We start from the raw sequence: 22,984 nt of genomic DNA on the forward strand, positions 1-22,984 counted from the left end.
TGAGTCGTACTAGGTCTAGCTACGGCAAGATGCAAGAGAAGGAGGTCCTATTTACGCAAAGTGTCTCTTTGAGATGTTGGATAGCTTGGTGCTGGGCGTTCGGCGTTATATTCGAGAAGCTCAGGCTTCATTCAGGATAAAAAAATGCAACCAACATCGGCGTTCCCAACATAGCTGTCTCGGGATGCAGGGGACGGCTGGCCCAAGACCCCCTGGGATAGCAGCTGCAGTGTGCGGAATGGACCGGCCCGCATACCAGGGATCTCGGACCGATTTTTGTGGATTGAGCTACGAAGCCTGACACTTCACAGCCACTTCACAGTGGCACTTTTTTCCAATGCTAACACGATTCTAACTAATCACAGACCTATTTATGCGGAATTTCGAATGTGTCGACCGTTGTAAGTGTACTTACGCTTCGAGTTCACTCCACTGTTGAACCCGTTCGTCGTCTATTAGAAAGAACCTGATCATGTCTCCAAAAGCAACTCTCATTCATGGCAGATTTACTATGCAGAAAGAGCAAGGTATCATGTTCATTGTGCAGGATGCACTCAGTATCATACTCATGGTTCATTCACGCAAAACTTCCTCTTTTCTCCAATCCACAAGCAAAGAGGCGTTCAAAGGTCCCTCGTGGTCCAGCAAATCCTGGCAACGACATGTAGCTCTGGCCTAACCTCCCTTCATCTCATCCGTCCCACCGCGCACCTTCTCTCTGACTTCGTTCCTGTATAACGGAGACACATCAACTTCCCTCCTCCACAGCTCCCACGGTCTAGCTACCGAGCCCTTTGCAATCGACTCCTCCGCATCCCTCGCCTCCCTTTCACTCAAATACCGCACTCCATCCACAGCCGCGCTTTTCACAGTTGCTCCAATCAACTTCCCACTACCTTCCTCCACCTTGCCCCCCTCCACCACGCCACCGCCCCAGGCCGCAGCAATCGTCAAAGCCCCCGTCAGCGCCTGCGCCGCCTCTTTGGTGTACACAGCCTGAAACACGGCAACCTCGACGCTAGCAGCGGCCGTGGTGAAGCCGTGGCCGCGCATCAGCACTGTCGAGTGGTCCGGGGCGCGCGGCGCGGGCGGCGGGTCGCGGCCGGTGATTTTGGTCGTCAGCGACGTCGACAGCGTCGACAGCATCGTGTGCGATTTGGCAAAGGCGTTGGCGAGCGTGGCGCCCAGGCGCGGCGTGCGCACCAGCAGATCGCGTGGTTCTGACGCGGAAGATGACGATGAGTAGGCGGAGGCGATGTCCCAGACGGGGACTTGCGGACCTGGAGTGATGATTGGAGACGGATTAGCAAGTGGATCAAGAGTTCTCGGATCGAGTGCAGTGCAGGCAGAGTGAGTTATCCAAGGCATGCCTACCGAGAAACCCAGCCATGTGCGTAGTCGGTCTAAGCGGCACGTTGCTCACGCAAAACGGCAAGACCTCTGGACAGTGACTATGCACGACGGCATTGATATCCGGATACTTCTTCAGCAGCTCGCTGTGTATGCAGCGCTCTGCGTATCCGGGCTTGACATTTGGATAGACGGGCGACGCGTCTTCAATGTTGTACTGCACCAGATCGGCCTCGCTGCTGATGAGCGCGGGCGCGATGTGGCGCGCCATGAAGAAGGTCGACGGGTTGTGCGGGTTGCGCAGGCTGAGGTGCCCGAAGCCGTCGACGATTCCGTGGTGGTGCAGGATGTGGGATGCGGTGATGAAGACATCAAGGACTACGTCGTCTATGTCGCCAGAGGCGTTGTCTATCATTTTGGGTTTGCTTGCTGAACGAGATTGATTTCTTTCGGATCAATTGTTGTTGTAGTCCTACGGGGAACGGAAGTCTTGGCTGGAAATCTGGTTGCCATTGCGTCATTCTTGCGACCCCGCCATACATAGGTAGATCTTGCTATCCGGATGTGGCTTGCTCATGTCGCGCATAAGTCCGGGACGCTCGAAAGCTTGGTGCATAGTCAAAACCACCGAAAGCGGAAAGAAGATGGAGTAAACCTACAGTGAGAAAACAAGTGGAACATGAAGCGGTTCAGTGTTGATGAATGGACTAGTCAACGGCAAGATAGAGCAGCATTCGACCAACCCAGGCTGCATCATACCCAAAGTCCCATATTCAGTCATTCGCATAGAAAAACCGAAGTCTTGATTCTTTGGCTGATTTAAGCTCCGCAGGTTGTTGACAAAAATTGAGATACTCGAGACCGAGAGAGCAAACACAGCTACCAAAGCTCATGCTCTTATTGACACACCGCACATCCTGGCTCCAATGGAATAGTCGCTTCAGACTTATCAAAACTCTTGGTGGTCTTTTACTCACACCTGAAAGAACCGACCTTTTTAGCCCAACCTCCCAAATCATCTGTCCCAGGCCACTCCAAATGGAGAGATTTCCCCGAGCAATCAATGGTCCTAAACATAATTAACAGTCACAAAGGAATCCCTCCAAGTCTTGAAAGGCGTAGAGACGCAAAGTTGGCTTACCGGAACAAGTCGCACTTGAACCCCTGGTCTGGACCGAAAGAGGAAATGCCGGTTCCCCTGTAGCAAACGGTCAGTTTAGTGAAAAATTTACTTGAGAAAAGGCTGAAAAATCGAGGATGTGTAGCATGGAGATTTGTAGACGTACTTTTTCCCGTTATTGACGCAGTAGCCCTTGAGGCGTTCGATCTTGATGCATTCGCCGCCCCAGTGAGGATCAGAGCATGCGTAAGCCTGTCCATTCGTGTATGGTCAACTCCTCAATTGCAAAGTCAAGTTTGCATGGTTACGTACACCAAAAAAGAAGGGGTTTTCTGGACCTGGCGTGAGTGGGTTAGGTGATGCAGTGAGCATTGTAGCCAGCATGTTGAGCAGGATGATGGAGAAGTAACGCATGGTAGTAGAATAATGTAGATGCTTGGGAATTCGTGGAGCTGGAAAGAGTGCGAGTGTCAACACAGTGGTAGGGTTTCTGGAAAGTTTCGCTGGTTAGTTATATAGGGCTTTGGACACTAGAACAAGTTCTTCCCAGAATCTGAGTGTAGCAAATACCAACAAAGGATGAACCAATTGAAACCAGCCGGATGATTGGTTTCTACTGCCCCAGGGTGCTTGGGTACACGTCGGTCAAGACGAAGAGCAATTGACGGCAAGTGCGTGCATCATTGAATCCGGAAAGGACGGACTGATTCTCAGGTGAGCCTGTCCTTTTGCGCACCAACTGCACTTCTGAAGCAAACAAATCGAGCCGAGGTGGAAGAGATGAAAACGACTCCGATGTTGCGCCAGGTCTGCAAAAGTCGAAAATTTACAATCGAGACTCCAAATAAAGAAGCCAGACGGTGCAACGGATCCACGAGGGCTGTGAAGTTCAGCTGTGAGGAACGTTTCCTCAAAGTCATCGTAACAGCCTCGGATAGCTGACTATGACAGTGTTCATTCAACATATCTGTCAAATGCACGTGTAGCTTGGAGCTTGAATTTTGATTTGCTGATCATGAGCGCTCCCGCTTTTGAGTCTCGATAGAGACGAGTGTGTATGACGTTGCTCCCGAGCGACCACACGCGGCATGCATCTCATTCAAGCTTGGATATTCAGATGTACTCCTCCCCATTACTCTCATAATATTTGATAGCATTCCTCAAACAAGTCTTTGGCTCGGTTTGACTTGCGTCTTGGAAAAAATTTTCGACCTTTTCATCAATTCAGCAGTTAAGCCTCAACCTTGTTTGCTTCCACCACGGGAACTGCCGGAACATCGGGCCACGGCTTCTTGATGGCGTCCTGGAGCATTACCAAGCAGCCTTTGGGCCCAGGAACAGCGCCTGTGGGTCATAGTTAGCAGATATTGTCAAGACACTTCTACAAGGTGCACTTGCCGTTAACGACAACAATGCCCGTCTCCTTGTCCACCTGGAGTACCTTGAGGTTCTGCACGGTGTGACGTTCATTACCCATGCGTCCCGCCATGGGCCTGCCGGGGTGAACTCTCGAACCGGAACCCTGGCCACCACCAGACGAACCCATTCCTCTGTGCATGAGCGACTGACCGTGCGAAGCAGGCTGACCACCCCAGCCGTGCTTTTTCATACCCTATACGACTACCATGTCAAATTCTGCTCTCCCAATGACGGCGAGAAGATGGACTTACACCCGCAAATCCCTTGCCCTTTGTGTTCGCCCTGGCGTCCACAAACTGGCCCTCCAAAAACCAATCCGCGCCAATGACCTCCCCAACGGCCAACAGACCCTTTTCATCCTTGACGCGGAATTCCTTGATGTGCTCCTTGGGACTGACCTCGCACGCGGCGTAGTGACCCAGCATTGGCCTCGTAATATTACTTGGATGTCTGTATCCACTACCCACGGCCACAGCCCAGTAACCATGAATATTGCGCTTCTTGTGAGACACGACCTGGCATCGATCGATCTGCAAAATGGTGCAGGGGACGCGGACGCCCGTCTGAGGATCGACCATTGCGGTCATGCCTCTCTTGAGGGCAATGGCACCCGTTCGCAGCGGGGTCGTAAAGGCTTTGCGCTCCAGCGCAGCGGTTGTTGAGGCTCCGAGTACAGGTAGGCCGGGTCCATTATTGAAGCGGTTGGTGGGGTGCGGGTGTTGAGTGACGGATTTCATGCCGCGAGAGGGGATGGCGAAAGCATTGCTAGGAGCGCATTGCGGGGCCGCAGCTGTCGTTCTTGACGCTTGTCTTGTTATGGAGCCTATGGGCGATTGAGCCCATCGCAAAGAGAGCCGTGGTGGCATTGCTGCAGTCGTGTGGCGTGGTTAAGGTGGTAGAGATCGTTGAATTGGGGAATTTCCGACGGCTGGAAGTCGGCAACGCGATCTCTGCACTTGTGGCCGCCACGGTCCCCGTAGTGCCCACTCTGTACCCGGACATGAATGGTAGCGAACAACGGAGCCAGCACCGCAGCTACGTTGGAAGTTGACTTGCGCGCGCTAGCATGGCTCTAGCCTGCTGCAGATAGATTGTCACCAACAATTGGTCAGACGCTATCTTCGGAGCAGAGGAAAATGGACAGACTCGTTCCATCCAAACACACTCACTCGAGCATGATCAAACAGACTGCTGGTTGTGACATGGCAAAAACCCAGAACACCCAGTCATTGATTAAATCTAGTGGAAACATGCACCACCACAATCACTACTCCATTTGCCTTGAAAGTGGGACGAACACCCGTCAACTTTTGTCCGTTGCCAAAGTGCGCTTCTCATCCAGACTTGATGTAAGGAGTTTCCCGGACGCCCAAAATGCTGATTCGACTACTGCCAACAGACCAGGCCGCTATCTAGACGCCCTTCCGAATGATTAGAAGCAAATCTTGAACCCTCCGACCCATTTCACTCTGATGCTTGAGGTACAGCCATCTACTTTGCAGCACGCGCACTGCTGACGCCACTACTGCCATTGCTCATTATGCTGGGGATTGGAAATGTCCCGACTACATTCTGCTGCGATGGCGCCATGGGCGGTGTTGTCCGGTTGTTCTGTGGGACACCCATGAACTTTTGCTGCGTTGGAAGTGACGCCGGCGGAGGAGGCTTCGGAGGAAGATGCGAGGGCGTGCCCCACTTTGCAATACTGCTTTGACCGCCCATCGAGGCAGGCTTGGCACTGGGCATTGGTGCCGCAGACACAGGCTGAGGCAGTGGATGAGAAATCCCCTGATTCGGATTACCCGGCTTCATAAGGGCGGGATTCGGCGGCTGACGGACCGTGTTGAATTGCGGCTGAGGCGCTGTTTGACCTGGTCTACCTTGCTGATGCATGCTCATGTAGCTAGGGTAGCCGACCATGTTCGGGGCAACAGAGCCCATTTGAGGAGACTGCGCAGGCATATTGTAGGGAGGCGCTCCACGCATGCCGGGCACAAAGCTTGGAACGAAAGCCTGGCTTTGAGGGTTGAATTGTTGCCTGTTGAAGCTGCCCGGAAGAGGATGCTGGTTGCGATTATTCCCAAACGAAGGGTTGGGAAGCTGCCCATATGGATAGTTTTGGCCAGCCGACATGGGTCGGTCATTGAAACCTTGTGAAAACTGGTATGGCATCTGGGCATTCACTTGAGACCACGGCTGGCTAACACCCTGAGATTGAGGCCTGTATCCATCTGGATGCCCTGCAAGCGGAGCACTTGACATCCTGGGAGTTAATTTGGGGTTGTTTGGCTGGAAACTCATCCGCTGCTGAAAGTCTGAGGAAATGTCGTAGTTGACGGGCATGGGCGGGCCAAAAGGCGCTGGATTAATCGACCCGGTAGGCGGTGAAGCAAACTGTGGAAGCTGCCAGGAGTATTGGTGCTGGGCTTCTTGTTGCACCATGACCGGAAAACCTGTTTGGCCCTGGAAGGGAGAGGAAACGGTTGGGTTCGCATTCGTCTGAGGCGCCATGCCATTCATGGGACCGTAGTACATGGGCTGGGCGCCGTTCGAGTAACCAGGGCCGCCATATTGGGGAGGAAAATAAGGGCTGAATTGAGATCTGGCCTCGAAGCCGTCATCGTCGTTGTTGCGCTGCTTCTTCTTGTTCTTTCGGCCCGCAGCAGAGCTGGAGCGTGACATGTCCTTGCCTTCATTGTCCTTGGCCAAATCACCAAGGTCTCCATCCTCGGCACTGCCAAAAATGCGTTGGCGGGCCTCTTTGTACTTAGCCTCGCGTTCTTCCCTAGTCAGCTTTCGAGGTCCTTGACCAGCATCACTGCCACTATCACCTCCCACTTCGGAAGCAGTCTTTGAAGGACCATCAGAGTTTGTGGTGGTGTTTGTGCCCGAGGGAGGCTTCCCGTCCTCTCGACGCATAATTTTGCGAGCTGGGACGATGATTGGGGGTGTCTCAGGGCCCGAGGATAGGGCACTGGGGAGACCCGAGAGAGGAGGAGGCCTGAATCAATGTCAACAAATGATCTTAGCAAAGCCGGCTTCTCAACCCACATTCGACTATACGACGTCTTGGTAATCTTGACAGCGCTTGTAACTGGATCGACAACATGACCTAGGAGATAATAGTCGGCAAATCGATGTGCAAGCATTCTGTAGAATGCATTGCAATTCGGAACATCAAGTTCTTTCTCTCTGCGATTCAGTCAATAACGAAGCGCTATCATTACCTGCCTGGATACGTACTCTGTGTTGCGCAAGAAATCAAGGACGTCTTGTTCTAGCTTGAGGACAAAAAGTCTATCTCTGGGGGATTGAAGCGCTTCTAACAGCTTCTCATCTGGCATTGGCTGCGGCTGAGAAACGCCATCATTCTCTTGAATGGAGCCGAGCGAAAGCGGACTGGGTCGATTGACTTCGTTGCTGTGGAGCGTCTGAGCCATGCGTGCTGGAATGATTCCGCGGTGGGACGTGGCTGAGATTTCGTTCAACTGATCGCGAAAAGCACGACCGGCCCCAGTGTCCGAGCCGACTCGAGAGCCTGGAGCTACCGAGTCTGGAGGGGAAAAAACGTCCTCCCGGTCTTCCTCAACCGCTCGTATGCTTGCGCTATCGTCGGGACGAATGCTTTCTTTTTCGTCTAGAGCGAAGGTCGTTCCAGACGCGACGCTCTTACCGTCCAGGCTCGGAGGTTTGACCGAGCTGTTTGACGAGGAGACTTGAGTTGCGTTGTCGTCAGAGACTACAGGTTTGCTGTTGCCCGCCGGTGGCCGCAGGACTTGCCCGACGGTGGATCCATGAACTGTGCCATTTTGAGTGTGAGCATCCTTTGAGGGCTCATGGCCGTCCGGGGAGGGTGCACGATGGCAATTTCCATTGCTCTCTCCGTTTTCCACGACACCGTCGGTCGAGGATGGGCCTGCATCCTCTGGCGAGGTCAGAGGCTTTTGGAGGATGACGGGAACCTGAGGAGAGTTTGCACTCTTTGGGTTGGTAGTTGTTTCTTTTGTATTCTGGGGATGATAGGCTGAAGCGGCGACCTGGGAAGCATTAGCGTCCTCATCCCTGCCTGTGGACATGTTGAAGGAACTGTGCGTGACGGCCAAAATTGACGCTGTGGGGTACACAGTGGACCGCGATGCATGATAATCTTGCAAAAAGCAGTGGGAGAGCTGGAGACGAACCTTTGCAAACGACGGCCTCAGACCCTGTGTTTCGCTGACAGCGGGGGCCTGGGAGGACATTCTCTGGCAAGGCGTCGCCAATGGTGCTGGACGGTAGAATGGCAGTAGAATAGAAGGCGGCCGTCGATGCAGTCCGAAGTGTTCGGTCGGGACGGGCACGCGCTCAAAGCCGGTCGAGCTTGCAGAGTAAAGTGAAAATGTCGGAAGCCAAGTGTTGATTTCAGGAACCGGATTGCTCAAGGAAAGTCGTGAAGGCCAGAACCATAGGGCTGGACATGGTGGTGTGTCGAAGGTGAGGGCTCAAAAGGTTGATGGTGATTTCATCGCGGGTGCAACAGGGCGGTTGGGTGGGCGCACGCTGCTCGTCGGGTGGGTCCTTTGGAAGCGCAAGGCTTGAAGGGAGTCAGGGAGCCGGGCGCGGGGGACTGGTTGGCGATCGGACCGGAAGGGCGAGTGAAGCGCAGATGGTCCAGAACAGGACAATCGAGGACCGACAGCCGGAGAAGGTCGACTGGAAGACCTTGAGGATGAAGCAATTGACAGGCCGTGATAGAGGTGCAAACGACGGGGACACAGAAGAGGAAGCAGAACAAGCGCAGTTGACCCCCGGCAAAACTCTTGCTCCGACGCCGACGCCGACCGACGAGATAACTGCCTGGATGAATGCCTCAGGTTGCGGTGGGAAACGGAAACCATCATCATCTGCGCCTTCCTTCGCGTCCAACACCTCAACAACATCGTGCACGCCTCTGCTGCCACTTGGCCTTTACGCGTCCCACTCGACTCACCTTCTACCCCATCGTCCAATTTCTATTGCCCTCGCTTGGCCCAATCCCGCTGAATCGCCACGGCTTGCATGTATCGCGGCCCCTCTTCAGCCGGCCGTTCAAAGGCTGCGCCCTCGACCACCTGTCAGAAATGTCTGAAGAAAGATACGTTTTTTCTACCATTTGTACCTACTACTGCTGAGTCCTCAAAACGCCATTACAGCTATGAGTGCAAGGTCACCACCCAAGAGAGGCCGTACCTCGCCCGCCCTTCCCGGACTCAGCAGCTCTTCAATCCAAAGTTGATGCCACAGCTGACGAGCGATGTGCCAAATGACCTCCTTCGCAGGCAAGTCCGCCGCACATCTTCATCAAATACATCTAACACCGTAGCAGAAAAGGTGTCGCCGACGATGTCCTTGCCAAACAGTCCGAAGATCGCGGCCGCAAGCATGCGCGCGACGACAACCATAGTGCGCCTTCTCCGCGGACCCGTTCGCGCTCCGAGTCATCATTCTATTCCGTGTCGACCGTGTCAACGAATCGCTCTCGGACCCGGTCTCCATTTCCACATGAACGCGGCACGAATCCTTCCGGTCGTCGGGCGCACTCTCCGCCGTCAGACGTGCGCAAGCGTCGTCGACGTTCAGTGAGCTCTTCGCCGGACCGCAATGCCTCCGATAGACCAAGAGAGCGCAACACCAGGCGAAGACGCAGTTCATATAGCCCGGCTGAGCGTGGCCGGCGCAGAAGCAGGTCTTTCATGTCAATCAATCGCGACCGTTCGGCAAGCACAACAAGGGAGCCAAGTCTCGGCCATGAAATGGACAGATCTTCATCTCCTTACAGAAGGAGAATGAGAATCTCAAAGCGAAGCCCAGGAAGGAGCTCGAGGAGGACATCTCGGATGCGTGGCCCTCCCCGGCACCCCAACCATGACTTTGACAGAGACATGGACGGATTTGCAGAGAGACCATCTCAGTTTTCCTCTTTCCCTCGAGGCCCTGCTCCGGCAAGTGTCCGCGAGCGAAGCCTCAGCCCCTACAGCAAGCGCCTGGCCATGACCCAATCCATGAATGTGGGTCACTGAAGCTACTTGGCTTTCGATTCGATTATAAAGACTCTTCTTATCACATATGGCACGGAGACGTGTCCTGCGAATTTGGGAATTCCTCAGGTGGCCTGGGGCCATCACTCATGGTTGGCCAAGGAGTTGGAAAGCCAGCTTTTGTTTTTGAGGCGCGCATCAAGGCGAATATTGGATCCAGGCCTCCGAGGGTAGACTTAGACCCATGCTTGCCTTTTCAGCCCTCCTCCATGATACCCAAGACTCCTAGTATAGAAACCTACTCTGCAAGACGGGCGACTTTTATCCCAATTCACTTGCGTTTGAAATTTCATGTTCCAACATTTATCTTTGCCGCAGACAGTTTAATTAGATAGGCCAGTTTGTCATGAAATGCTGCTGTGTTTGTTCATGAACACACCTTGGGACACCGGCTTTTGCTGTCATAAGATACGGCGTTCTGATTTCGAATTTGAGAACGCGTGGCGCCTCTTTTCCCACTTCCTGTCAGTAACCTGGATCCAAAACCCACAGCCTTTGGAATGCGCCAAACCCATGCTCTTTGTCAAATCCCCAATGGCAAAACACCAAAACGCCCAGAGTGCCTGAAGCACAGCGTGAGTCTGATTATGCAAGCTCGTCGTCGTCCTTCTCCCTCTCCCGCTCGGCCTCTTCCTCCCTCTCGCGCACATGCATAGCCTCGACCAAGTTGACTCCCTCCATGCCCACTTCTTGACCATCGCCAGAGCTCGTACCGTCGCGCCCCGTGGCCCTTGTTTTTGCCTCCCCTTGAGTCTTCTCGATGCGCTCCCGTACCAGTCTTGCAATCGCATTTTCAGTCCTCACATTCAATACCTCCAATTTCTTTTCCAAGTCGCGCTTGAGATCCCAGTTGGGCTTCTTGGGTTGTAGCTTGAACAGGTCCAGCGGCTTGTCATCGCCTTCCTTCTCCGCTTCTTTCCGTGTACGCTCTTCGAGCTCCCGTGCTTGCTTTTCCAATGTGTTTTGACCCTCGGCAGGGTTCAGCTCGAATCCCAGCTTGGGTCCCTTTGTTGTTGCATCAAAGTTGCGGCCGGAAAAGTAGTTCAAAGTGACATCGGACGTTTGTGGAACATCAGAGGGCGCGCCGTTTTCCATGTCTTGATCTTCGTCGGGTTGTTTGCGCTTCAGCGATTGGAGCTTTGCAAGACGTGCCTTGCGCTCTTCGGCTGCCGCGCTAAGGGAGGCTTGAGATGACATTGCCGCAATGGTAGAGTTGTTTGTTGTTTTGTTGATGTTCAAGCTGCAGTGGGAAGAGTAGGCTAGTGGAAAGTTCGGTCGTACGCGACTTTGATGGGCCTGTATGCGCACGAGCTTGGAGACGGACTGGTCGGCTTAGTAAGGCGAGAGGGAGTCGTTGAAGACGTGGAGGACAATTGCGAAGTGACTGTTGGTTTCTTGAAGTCGTTCCACTGCAGGTAGCGGAGGTGGCGGCGGCGGCGGTTGCGCGCCAAAAATTCCGCCGTTGGCTCTTCCGTTCCGCTCAGCCATCTTCCTTCTACATTCGCATTTGACACGACTGCGACATGACCGCAACGTTGACCTAGATGTTACCAAAGCCATTGCCTCGTGGCCAAGGGGGGTTTCCCAACTCGTCTCCCCCTTACCTATCCGTTGTCGCCTCCCGCACCCTCGAACGGCCCCGATCCGCACCCTTCGCGCGAAGATGCAATGGACGATGTATTCGCCTAGGCGTGGTCAAGGTGAAAGAGCATGGGAAAGAAGATGGGGAAAGACTTCAGGCTCCCCAAAGTACTTCGAGGGTTCCACTTCCCGGAATACGGGCATTGCAGTATGGAAACTTGGGCTTGTCTCGAAGCCGCGGACCCTTTCTCTCAAGCCAAGTGGTTCACCAACCTTTGCGAGCTAAAAGCGCGCCCCGGTCCTCCAAAGCACAATGCTTCAATGTTGGCCAAAGTGCTCGAGCCTATTCGTCTGAAAAAGATAACTACTTGGTCGAGGATGATGATCCGGACCAAGGTATCCAAGCCAGCCACGATAATGGACTCTCGGACGGGGCTATGTTTTCGCCCAGGTATCGGTCGGTCATGAGAGCACTCTACATCATTAACACGGCTGATCAGCCATATGAGTCTTCAGAAGCCTTGAGCACCCTGCTTGAGCAAGCCAAAAGACTGAAGCCGTTGGATCAGCTGCCATTCCTCGACAGATGGTGGATCCAAGTCAGCGCCCATTTCGCCGCCAAATGGGATAAAAGATTGCCCTCCGAGTTGAAAAAGTCGAGACTCAATGTAAACGCTTCGACTGAGCAGACTGTCAAATGTCTGCTTCGGGATGGGCAACACTATGAAGCCATACAAAAAGTCTGGATAGACGAGATTCGCAGCAGGCTTTCGGCAGAGGCCAAAAGACTCGTCTTCTGCGAATGTCTGCTGTGGTTTCTCGGAAAGAAGATCGATCTGTCGCTCAATTACATCCAAGCCCTCGGCCGAGGCCATAAAGCCATGTCATACATCATTGCCGACGCATTCGAGTTTTTGGCCGACCGTTATTTTGAACTCCAGGAACCTTTACCTCAGAGGTTTTACGAGGTGCTGATGAACTGCCTGACAACCAGTCCACGACTATCCACGGCTCTCTCGCAGAAGCTTGTCTTCCTAGTGTTGCGAAGTGCTTCTCTAAAACAAGCTCAGAATTTTTGGCATACATGCAGATCTCTTGCCTTTAGACCGGCAGCACCGACCTGTATCGGAGCCGCCTACAGATTTGCGTCTCTGGGCGACCATGAAACGGCAATGAAGCTTTTAAAAGACTCGATCCGGTTTGGAATGAGAACGGATTCCACAGCCTTCACCAAAGTGGCTAGAAGTATACTTCGCCGTAGCGTTGTCAAATCAAATGACTATAGCGCGGGCTTGGACACTCTGCAAATGCTTGCGGATTTGAACATGAAGATTGACTCGCACCTCATCACAATTCATATCCATAATGCCATGGAGGCCGGCGACGTGCGGAGCGCTCTCCGATTCTATGACAGAATGAGGGAAGCAAAGATGGATATCAACGATTATACATACACCATCATCCTCAGCGGCCTCAAAAGAGCTGCATCCCAAGACGTCGCTGCGATGCGAGTGGTCCTCGTGCACGCGATAGACGCTTTGCCTACCCTCGAACGTCCGCATTACGTTGCTACGGAGATTCTTCACTATACATACCTTCAGCGATTCAAGTTTCAAACCATGGATGATGGACAGAAATTCATGATCGCAAACAGAAAAGCCTTTTCTGCCGTGGTCCAAACCTATTGTGAATATTTCGACCCGGAGCCTCTGCGATATTTCGGCGTTCCAGAGGAATTTCTGGCCTCCCCACCGCCCGAAATACCCATGGAAACGACGCCGCCGCCAATCCGGCTAACCATTGGCGCCTTCCTCCACCACGTCGCCTACACTTCTCCAGACGACCTACCTCGAATGTTTGACAGCTTTGTTGACAAGCTGAGGCGCGGTGACAACGGACGAATGGTAGAGCTTGTTGCAACGAACCACATTTACAATGCATTTTTGATGGCTTTGTGTGAAAATGAGTCAACTTTGGGCAAGATCCCCGATGTTCTGGTACACATGGTCGACAAGGAAATCCACCAAATCCCCATGACTTCGGTACATACGTGGAATATCTTAATCACGGGATTCATGCGGCATAAGCATACTGCCGCCGTCCGTCGTGTGTTGAAAATCATGGACGACCTTGGCGAGGAACCCAACGAGGTCACTTGGAACTCTTTGGTGCAAGGATGGCTCCGAAACGAAGAAGTCGAGATGGCCATTGAAGCTATGAAGAAGATGGAACGCAACAACATGGTGGTCAATGACAAGTCTTTGAGGGAGATTGCTTTCAGCCGCCAGGGATCCAAGATTACGGAAGCCATGAATGAAGACGACGAGGATTACCTGGTGCCAGAAAGTTCCGATGAGCCTGTGGAAAAAAAGTCAGCCGAGGAGCGACAGAACACAAAAGTCGGCTCTTCTGGTGGAGCACCACCTCCTAAACTAATAAAGAGGGTCTATGTCGGTGATCCTCCGAATGCTACATGGGCCCGAGGGTCTCGCGCGTCAAGGTTGTAGCGCGCGACCCATCTGGAAAGAATTATGGCAAGCTCCAAGTGCCTGGAATTCCACGAGAGCCATGGGTGCGGGTGCTTGCTGAGCGCCAGACCTGCGTTTCAAGCAAGAAAAGAAGATAAAATTGGATTCTCCTGGGGCCCGAGCACACAGGAATGGTCAGTAAAATTTTTCTGAACGACTTTTGTGGCTGTGTCAAGGCACACAGCTGTGTCCATTCTACTCAAACGTATTTTGCAACTCCAGCTCAAAACGGCCAGGACCCGATTCGGCCTAAGGTCCAGTCCCGCCCAGTTTGGATTCGCTACACCATCACCAAGAACCTCTAGTCGGAGACCAGGTCATCAAAAAGTGCTCAGCACGAAACCCTTGCTGCGCCTTTCACTGAACAATATCATTTGGGTGCGGCACCAACTCTCCGCGGCAACTTCCGCCAATGTGTATTCAAACTGTCCGGGGACGCACCAAAGTCATACAAGTGCCGCTCGATGGAGCGAACACCAGCCCAAATCTCATGTTGCTGTATTATCCACTTCAGCCGCAAGCAGCGACCAAGCGAAGATGTCTTCAAATGCAGCTGCCCGCATTTTGCGGCTGTCATTCGATCAGCTCCTGAGGCTGGCGTAGTCTGTACACGGCACGGGCAGACATGTTGGGCAGTTTAGAGGATGGAAGAGGCGCATGTTCGTTCCCTTGAGTGTGTGCCGACCAATGAGGTTCGTCCAAGCTAACGCTTGGCCGAGTTTCCGCTGCCCGCACCGCCGTCTCACGAGCCGAGCACTACTTCTTTGCGCCACGCGCCACGGTCCCGTTCACGGCCGCGATCCGAATCCATGGCCATTGCACCATTGGCCTGGATAGCAACCAAGCCTCGTTCCTTCCCGTCGACCACACTGGGTCCCGCGTACCAATTTTGGGCTCGCCTCGCTGTTGATCACTTCACTATTGGCGGTCCTGGCGCCGGCACTGGAGCCCCAACATCATGTCCCGCTTAGCAGCATGCTTCCTTTCGCCCCTCGAAACCCCACCTGCTCTCTTTGGTCCCCCTGTCTCACCCCCTCCTGGCTTGATACTCGACTACACCCCTCTCTTCGTCTCGCATTGTCTCGCCTGGTGTCGTCTCAGTGTTCCCGCCGTCCCGCTGTTTTCCCAATTCAGTTGGTCCCGCGGCGGTGACGGGACTGCCCGCCGGTTTGGCTCCTTTCTCCCAAACCCACGCTGCCCCGGATTCATCGAGGACTGACACTGAGACTTCCGCGCTCCCCTTGGTATGAATTTGACTGCAAAAAGATGGATTCCAGGAGGGCGGGACAAGGTCGATTGAAGTTGTTGCCAAGCCGAGGCTGGCTGATCTCAAAGGTTGATAGACGGCTTGTAGCCTCGACAAGACCCAAAAAAGAAGACATCAACATCTATCGACATGATTTGCATCAAGTGCCTTTTCCGTGCTCGCTCCAAACCACGCTAAGCTGACATTTTGGCCTACGCGCCGCGACTGGTCCATCATTGTCAACACCACACAGACACGCTGCTGGCGCCTCGGCACTTGCAGCGCACCTGGAGCCGAGCGCGCGGCGGCATGAGAACCAACAAACTACCGACTCTCCCCGCGACACCGAAATGGCGGTTCGGATCCAAGCGCGCGCGCAAATAGGTGGGCAATCAACAGTAGATGCTTGCGGCTCGGCTATCCTCCACGACCCATCCTACTGTTCATCTGACAGGCCATCCATCCGTCCAAATCCTTCACTTCAGCCCTCCTTCCCTCCCTCCGCGCCGCATCCGCCGCGCTCCGTGCGTGCCTGCTTCATCCTGATGTATCCATCCGCGTCGGTTCGCCTTCTTCCTTGCGACGGGCCCGAGGTTTCTTTCTGTGTGGTTAGGTGGTAGGTGTACTGTCGTCCTCGCCGTATGGCGTTCCACTTCCGTATCGCGCGCCTACTACTGCTTCTTTTGCTTCTTTGGTTGTGTGGTATTGAAGGTCGTTGATGTTTTGCGCGTTGCGTTGCCACCACCACAGGACTCGGCGCGCAGCCGCAAAGCAGGTAGATCTACACTCACTCGCTCATCCTCGGTGCCCTTCAATCCATCCACATGCGACGAAAAACATCGAAGGGCTGTCTCTCCAGCTCGGCGAAGTTACAGGGAGCGCGCATCGTACCAACCGAAAGAAGAAAAAGAGAGAGGGCAGGCTCGAAGGAAGGCGAACGGGCTTCCTCTCCTCTTTGGGAGTTAGACGCCCGCCCGCCTGCCCTTCCGAGCGCCCTATCCACCTAGTGATCCTTCCCGCCTTCCCATCTCTTCCTTTGCCTGCCTAGGTCCGCTTTGCCCCGGCGGCGCTGTGGCGTCGAGCGGCTGGCTGGCTGGCTGGCTGGCTGGCTGGGCTGGGCTGGACTGGGGTAGGTGGGGATGAGGTGAGATGGATTGGCCGTTTGGCTTGGTTTGGTTTGCATGTGGAAGGGTGTATGTATCTTGGGGAGGAAGGACATGAGAGGCAGAACTGATTGATGGTCGTCGTCGTCTGCGGCGAAGGCGGTGGCTAGCCGAGCAAATGCGACTTCGATGATTGTTGACCTGGCAGAAATCGGGGAAATACAGCACCCCCACAATTCCAAGCTCAATACCTCTTTGGCGGTAACCTTTGCAGCAAGTCAAAATCTCCAAAGGGAAAACGAAACCTCTTTCTCGCTCCCCTCCCCTCCCGCACGTCAACTCAAGCCAAACAGACCAGCATAGCGCGCAAACTCAGGCAGGCTTACACGCCAACGCCGACCAGCGCCTCCACCAACGCACACCATCAAGATCTGTCTGTCTCCTCCAAGCCTCAGATCGGCTCGGGCGCCCCGCCGCGCCACCCCGTTCTTTTTCCCCGTCGTCCGGGCAAGCTGGCTGCGGATACATGCTTGCTCGCATCATGCGAGGAAGAAAAGAAAGAAGCAAGAGTGTGGCTTGCTTCGCCGCAGTGACGATGACGAAGTGCGGCGGCGGCGTCGGTTGGGGAAGGGAAGGGAAGGGAAGGGAAAAGAAAGTATGCAGAATTGCGCCGTGCTGACTTGCTTGCTTGCTTGCTTGGACTGCAGGATACCTAGGAGAGACTGCATTATTCGGACAACAACGATAATGACGGGATTGAAGATAAGAGGGGAGATGGGTCAAAACATCCAAACCGGGCATCTCAAGCAAGCAGAATGTGTATACACATGTAGGCAACCTAGATCAATTAAAAATGTTGGCAGGCACGCCTGACCTAAACTCAACTCACCAGCTCCATCAATCAATCAGTACAAAAGATGGATGGAGACTTTGCAAAAAGGAAAAAAAAATATATATATATATATACAAAATAAAAACGAAACAAAAAGGCCGCGAAGTACGACGGATAGCTGCACGACATACACACACACATCTACATCTTACTACCCACCACCTCGTCACCTCGTTAATCTGACATCAATCCTTGCCGCCCGCACCGCACCGCACCGCATCGCGCCGCAGCTCGATCTGTCAATGTGCGTACCCTTCTGTCTGTCTGTCTCGCCGTGCGTGGACGGAGCGACGGAGCGAGCGGTTACGTGCATGACTTCGGTTGGTTGCTTGCATATGCATGTATGCATGTATGTATGTATGCAAGTGTGTTTTTATGCGGGGGGGGGGGCGCGCGCCGGCCCGGCTCACGGCTAAAACCAGCCGCTGCAGTTGTGCGGCTGTGAGGTTTGTCGGCTTGTCAACAACCTAAATCTGCTGTGCGTTGATTTCTTGGCTTGGTTGGAAAAGTCGAGTGGAGACGGGAGTGAGTGGAAGGATGAGCGGGAGGAGGTGTTGGTTGTCGCAAAGAGCAGACTTCGGTTGTCGAGAGAGAACAACGGAAGAGAAAAAAATAAATGACACGCTGTGAGAGCAGTGTTGAGAGAAAAAACAAAAAAAAAAAAAAGCTCAATGTTAAACCACAGTCACTAATTCTCATCTCACAGCCGACCAGCTAGCTAACTCATTCACAATAAGTGCCTTTTACTCGTTCCTGGCTCACGTGTTTTCACATGTGTTCATCCCGTCGTGGTAAGCTGTAGGTAGCTAGCTACGTAGCTACTCTGGCCACCAAACGACCTACACGTCCTGACCTCCCGACGGCGGCAAATCTCAGACTGGTGAACGCACCAATCTGGTGTTTTTCGTTGAATTGGAGTGTACGTGCTGCAAAGCCGACCTACCAAAATCTACCCCTTTTCCAGCCATTCTTCCCTCTCTTACCCGTCCACTTCTCTACCGTGGATACTTTGCCAGCAGCCGCAGCGCTGCATGCAGAACACGGTGATGTGTTGGTGCTGGGGGGGTTTTTTTTTTTTTTTAGCATTCTCGCCTACCGCGTGTATATACCCTGCTCCGTCCTATCAATCCCTACTCTCTCCTCCCAACTGCTCCCCACACGATCTACCAGCTCGCCTCTCACTTCGTCTCGCCTTGTTTCCCCTGGTTCCCTCGACTCGCCTCCTGGCACCACGCACGCACGCACGCACGCACGCACGCACGCGCCAGCCGTACTTCCCGGCTCTGCTCTGGGGTTGTGACTAGCTAGTTGTCTGCAGCCGAAGCTGCCTCAGGCAATGTCTGATCTAGTTAGGCCAACAACACATCTCGTTGACGATGCGAGATATGCGAGATATGCGAGATGCGAGATCCGAGATCGGACGGCTGCGGCTGGCTGGGGTTGTCAGACGTGTTTGCCTACTTGCTTGCTCCACTCATTTGCGAGAGACAACGCGACACTTTACGGCTGAGTAATTTGCTCTTCCTTCTGTGCTGTGCTGCTCGTTATCATGGTCAGGTCTTCGCTCTTTGGGCAGCCAGCGAGCAATGAGGATGGCTGGGGGACGAGCGCGAAAGGAGAGGACAGATCGGGTGGGTAGGAAGACCCGGGTGGGTGGTGGGCCCAGCTGCGGCCTTTTCACCACCAAGGGTTGGGATAGAGGGAAGAGCGAGTCTTGCGGTTAGCGAAAAGACTACGATAATTGCTTGTGACGGGCGATACGAGATGGGACGGGAAGAGAATGGGAGGAGATGCAAAAGAAATGTGGCAACGATGCGCATGTGCACAATCGCGAGAAAGATATGGCTTTGCCATGTGATCGTATCGAGGGAGACGACGCTTGCTCCCGTCCGGCCTGCCAGCACGACACCGACGCAACAAGGATGCAAGACAGCGCAAGCCGGCAAGAAAAAGGACAGGTAGATAGACGTCCGTCGCATGGTCAGTCCCAGTCTCGAAAGCGGGACGAGACACGGCGGCCGCCCGAGCCCCCGGTAGGAACCAACCCACAGCCGTCCTCTTGCGTGCTGCCAAAAGTGCCGACCGGCATGATGCTAGTGGCATCCAGTGATGGACTGGTTAGATAGGGGTTTCCCTGGACAGATCAAGGGCGCAAACAGTGACAGACGGAGGGTGGTTGGGGTTGGGGTAGGGGTTTGGAGTCGAGTGAGGCGAAGGGACAACACGCGAAACAGCCGGACGGGGACGGGGCTGAGCTGGATAGACGCATGGACGGATGGATGGACGGTGACGGTGTTTTGCGGGGACAGGGAGCGGAGAGCGGGTCGTGAGTTGGGAGGGTTTGTTGGGGACCAGTGGAGCCAGTCAATCAATTTTGTTGATGACGGAATAGATCGATTCGGTGACGCCCTGTCCGTCCTGCAATGTTGGCAATATTGCGAGACTGAAAGCGGGAACGAACGGGTGATGTGGAAGAATATGTGGATTGAATGAGGCTGTGGTTTTGACTGCTTGTTTGAGGCAAGGAGCTGAAAGAGAGGAAAAAAGAGAGGTCATGGTGCAAGGGGGTTTGTTGTTGAGAAGACTACACATTGCAGCTTCACAAAGACGACGACTTACGTGCGCTGGAAGCGCTGAAAAAGGCATAATCCTTACCTGGACAGCTTGACTTGTGCCGTTCATGTTGCAAAGAGGATGACGTTGAAGACGACAGCGTGGGGCAAAGCGAATAATAATTAGGAGCGGCACTTCGCCAATTGGCTCATCGGATCAGCAGCATTTGATCAGCCAAGAACACGAACAATAGACTCGAGGTCAATGAATGTCAACACGTTGTCACGCCCGATGTAGGGCGAGCAAACAGAGGAGGGCAAAGACAGGGCAAGGCAGGCAGAGGGGCAGACAGGGCGACCCCTGGCCAAGGAGGCTCTCAACGGCGGCGAAAGAAAGAAGCGGCTACGTTGCGCCATGACGCTGATGATTTCTTGACGTGCCAGGCACGACCCCTCTCCCAAGCATTTTCTCAGGCCAACCTCGTCGTGCCAAAGTTTCAGGAGTAGGTCAATAGTTGGAAGCAGTTTCGGTACGCACCAAGCGTTGGCGAGCCGAATCGCCCAGTCTTGGCCAAGGTGGCGGCGCTAAGGGGTTCCATGGATGTTGAGTGGTGGGGAGAGAAGCGTTTCGCGTCGTCCAAAGACGGAGGGTGATGATTCTGATCGACTGGATCGCACGTGGTGTTTCACCTGACTAGCTGGGCAGTTATTAGACGGTGGAGAAGAGAAAATCGGATCCGGGAAGAAGCGGACCAAAGAGGGAAGAGGGGGGATTCCTCGGCGCTCTTGGGAACCGAGGGCGAGAAGGAGGGAAATTTTTCTTGTGATGCAGCATAAATGCAAGCAAGGCAGAAAGGTAGAGAAGTGGATTGCGCAATACCAGAAAGCAGAGGGCTGGATGGTGATAAGGGTCCTTGCTTGGACCATGGCACCATGGATCCATGGGTAGCCATGACGTGTGGTTGTGGGCTGGAAGCAAGGGGTACCGTACGGTAGGTTAGCAGCAACGGTTCATGCGCGGCTAAGGCAGAAAGTCTGGCGAGCTAAAGGGTAGCGGCCGCAGGGCAAGGTTTGATCTACGCAGGCGGTTTAGGGTTTGACGGAGCTGCACGGGGGCGGGAGGTTGGTGAGGAGGCATGGGAGTGCTGCGATGCGATGCGATGGATGTGATGCGGTGATGTGCTCTGCTGCGTGCTAAGGTAGGAGGTACTAGGCAAGAAGCGACGGGAGGTTGCAATGACGCACGCAGAGCTAGAGACTGGATGAAGCTACCTACATAGGCACATACATACATGTAGTTCCCCGGACCTTCTGGGTGACCAATTGCAGCGGCACGTGGAGGCATTGGCCAGGACTAAGGTAGGTAGGACGAGCAGTGGAGCTGCCCGATTAGGAAAGGGGACGTGTGATGGGCGGCTCTACACATCACACCCACACCCACACCCATACCCATACCCCCCCCCCCCCCCGGCCACCGGCACCTCCAGCACGTGCAATGCGCGTGCACCCACCTCAGGGCAGACCGAGGGGGCGACGGCGTCTGACTCTGCTCCGGACCCACGCGTCGACATCGGAGGGTTTGTATGTAGTAGCTGCCATGGACGCGGAGATGATGGCCGACGCGTGATTCGGAGACGCAACCGACAACAGAAGTCGGTAGTGAGACGGCGCGGCTGCATGTTGCGACGGAAAAAATTTGCCTGACGCCCAAACTGTGTGCGCACCGCTAGGCGCAAGCTCGCTGCCATCATGGTGTTGGGATAGAGCGTCTGTGCCGAGAATTGGGAGAGGGAGAGGGCGAGGGCGAGGGCGAGGGCGAGGGCGAGGGCGAGGATGAAGACGAGGACGTGTGTGGACGAGGACGTGGGCAAAAGGGTCGAGGGCCATCAGGTGGGCCGACCGCTTGTTAGGCGCCGATCAGTAGCAGGCCCTTTGAACGACGTCGCCCTCATGGATTATGTGTTATTGAGGCCTCGGGCGCGTCCGCTGGGGTAGCCCTATAAACGCATTCGCCGGGGAACTGCCTGGTTGTCGCAATTTCCACGGCACCCGCTATTGGTGACCCACCAGCTGCGCCGTTGGACGCCAACCTGGTCAAGACGCGAGCCGGCATCATGGTTGTGACTGCTGGGGACATGCGCAAACGGGCCCACTTGAATGCATCGTCTCCAACAGCAGCAGCCGTTGTCCCATTAGACTTGAGGCACAAGCTTTGTGGCATCAAACCAAGAGACTGAATGCACAGATGCCCAAGGCAGAGCGATGATGGCAGCTACTGCACAGTGCATGAGCATGTATGTTTCACGCGCACGCGATGGCTTGGCTGCGATGGGAGACGGAGGTGGAGGACCGCAGAACCATGACTGCGGGATATGGGATGCTGATGGTTGCTGCTTTGAGCGGCGCGGAAATATTGGAGACGCGGCAAACGTGGTCAGATCGTCGCGGGGGGCCGATTCTGGTCTGCGGTGGTCAGGGCAGAGGCGACGTGACCCTGCGCCGCGGTCCGATGAGGTTGTTGGTCTTGATCAAGGCTCTCTTCCTTTGCTAGGTAGTATAGAATTGTAACCGTCTTGCGGGCCTGACTCGACGGGCGTCCGGATGTGCCGTCCTCGCTCGTACTCGGGCAGTATAATGCAGTACAGGTATGATCGACACGGCGGAAGAGACGGCCGCTGCGGGCGGTCGTTTGTGCCTGGCGCCAGCTGCAAGCCACGCCCGCTGCAGCAACCGTTGATGATGCACTGTCGACGACTGGACTGGGCTGGGCTGGGCCCGACGAGACAGTCAGCTCCGTGGGGATACGGAGAGGGAGCGGCAGCTGAGAGAACAGAAGACGAAGAGGGAAGAAAAAGACAACGACAGCTGCGCGGGAGGCTGCGAAGAGAGAATAGCAGCAGCAGTACGGCCCAGGGTCTGTCTGCTAAGAGAGAGAGAGAGAGGTATGCATGCTACCCAGGGCCTAGGGCGTCCCCCCCCCCCCCCCCCCTCCCTGCTCCGGTGCAGTACCAAGAGACAGACCACAGTGCCCTTGGTTAGGTGGTATTGCTACTTGGCCACCCACCCTCTTGCTCCAGTCTGCTTGCTCTCTCTTCCTTGCATCCAAACTGACTTCGTCCTTCCCTCCCACGCAGAAA

At 54.4% G+C, this 22,984-nt stretch overlaps 8 protein-coding genes across 8 annotated transcripts; 2 read left to right on the forward strand and 6 right to left on the reverse strand.

Moving 5' to 3' along the window:
* Nucleotides 1-488: 488 nt before the first annotated feature.
* On the reverse strand, nucleotides 489-1,765 carry IWZ02DRAFT_511156 (class II aldolase and Adducin N-terminal domain-containing protein; the record flags this gene model as incomplete). Its single annotated transcript, XM_066770523.1, has 2 exons — nucleotides 489-1,280; nucleotides 1,375-1,765. The coding sequence occupies 2 exons, from the start codon at nucleotides 1,763-1,765 to the stop codon at nucleotides 676-678; spliced, it is 996 nt and encodes a 331-aa protein (XP_066625976.1). The 3' UTR covers nucleotides 489-675.
* Nucleotides 1,766-2,151: 386 nt separating this feature from the next.
* Nucleotides 2,152-2,884, reverse strand: IWZ02DRAFT_479012 (uncharacterized protein; the record flags this gene model as incomplete). The annotated part of the gene is made up of 4 exons (XM_066769082.1): nucleotides 2,152-2,419; nucleotides 2,492-2,548; nucleotides 2,637-2,722; nucleotides 2,783-2,884. The coding sequence occupies 4 exons, from the start codon at nucleotides 2,882-2,884 to the stop codon at nucleotides 2,320-2,322; spliced, it is 345 nt and encodes a 114-aa protein (XP_066625977.1). The 3' UTR covers nucleotides 2,152-2,319.
* A 376-nt stretch (nucleotides 2,885-3,260) lies between these two features.
* Nucleotides 3,261-4,815, reverse strand: IWZ02DRAFT_413325 (mitochondrial 54S ribosomal protein uL3m). The gene is made up of 3 exons (XM_066765745.1): nucleotides 4,141-4,815; nucleotides 3,869-4,082; nucleotides 3,261-3,814 (listed from the first exon to the last, which is right to left on the reverse strand). Exons 1-3 carry the CDS (start codon nucleotides 4,753-4,755, stop codon nucleotides 3,702-3,704), a joined length of 942 nt encoding a protein of 313 aa, XP_066625978.1. The 5' UTR covers nucleotides 4,756-4,815; the 3' UTR covers nucleotides 3,261-3,701.
* A 565-nt stretch (nucleotides 4,816-5,380) lies between these two features.
* IWZ02DRAFT_371523 (uncharacterized protein) lies at nucleotides 5,381-8,130 on the reverse strand (the record flags this gene model as incomplete). Its single annotated transcript, XM_066764572.1, has 5 exons — nucleotides 5,381-5,743; nucleotides 5,822-6,890; nucleotides 6,941-7,081; nucleotides 7,133-7,926; nucleotides 8,071-8,130. The coding sequence occupies 5 exons, from the start codon at nucleotides 8,128-8,130 to the stop codon at nucleotides 5,381-5,383; spliced, it is 2,427 nt and encodes an 808-aa protein (XP_066625979.1).
* A 596-nt stretch (nucleotides 8,131-8,726) lies between these two features.
* Nucleotides 8,727-10,229, forward strand: IWZ02DRAFT_125527 (zinc knuckle-domain-containing protein). Its single transcript, XM_066761536.1, has 3 exons — nucleotides 8,727-9,002; nucleotides 9,051-9,186; nucleotides 9,234-10,229. Exons 1-3 carry the CDS (start codon nucleotides 8,927-8,929, stop codon nucleotides 9,925-9,927), a joined length of 906 nt encoding a protein of 301 aa, XP_066625980.1. The 5' UTR covers nucleotides 8,727-8,926; the 3' UTR covers nucleotides 9,928-10,229.
* On the reverse strand, nucleotides 10,229-11,399 carry IWZ02DRAFT_125498 (cell cycle control protein Cwf18). The gene has a single exon (XM_066761535.1). The coding sequence runs from the start codon at nucleotides 11,140-11,142 to the stop codon at nucleotides 10,531-10,533; it is 612 nt and encodes a 203-aa protein (XP_066625981.1). The 5' UTR covers nucleotides 11,143-11,399; the 3' UTR covers nucleotides 10,229-10,530.
* Nucleotides 11,400-11,990: 591 nt separating this feature from the next.
* On the forward strand, nucleotides 11,991-14,033 carry IWZ02DRAFT_487299 (uncharacterized protein; the record flags this gene model as incomplete). Its single annotated transcript, XM_066769350.1, has 1 exon — nucleotides 11,991-14,033. The coding sequence occupies one exon, from the start codon at nucleotides 11,991-11,993 to the stop codon at nucleotides 14,031-14,033; it is 2,043 nt and encodes a 680-aa protein (XP_066625982.1).
* Nucleotides 14,034-18,723: 4,690 nt separating this feature from the next.
* On the reverse strand, nucleotides 18,724-19,413 carry IWZ02DRAFT_125574 (uncharacterized protein). Its single transcript, XM_066761537.1, has one exon. The coding sequence runs from the start codon at nucleotides 19,272-19,274 to the stop codon at nucleotides 18,849-18,851; it is 426 nt and encodes a 141-aa protein (XP_066625983.1). The 5' UTR covers nucleotides 19,275-19,413; the 3' UTR covers nucleotides 18,724-18,848.
* Between the last annotated feature and the right edge of the window lie 3,571 nt (nucleotides 19,414-22,984).

Source organism: Phyllosticta citriasiana (assembly GCF_038021145.1).
Source record: "Phyllosticta citriasiana strain CBS 120426 chromosome Unknown IWZ02scaffold_2, whole genome shotgun sequence".
Classification (NCBI taxonomy): Eukaryota; Fungi; Ascomycota; class Dothideomycetes; order Botryosphaeriales; family Phyllostictaceae; genus Phyllosticta; species Phyllosticta citriasiana.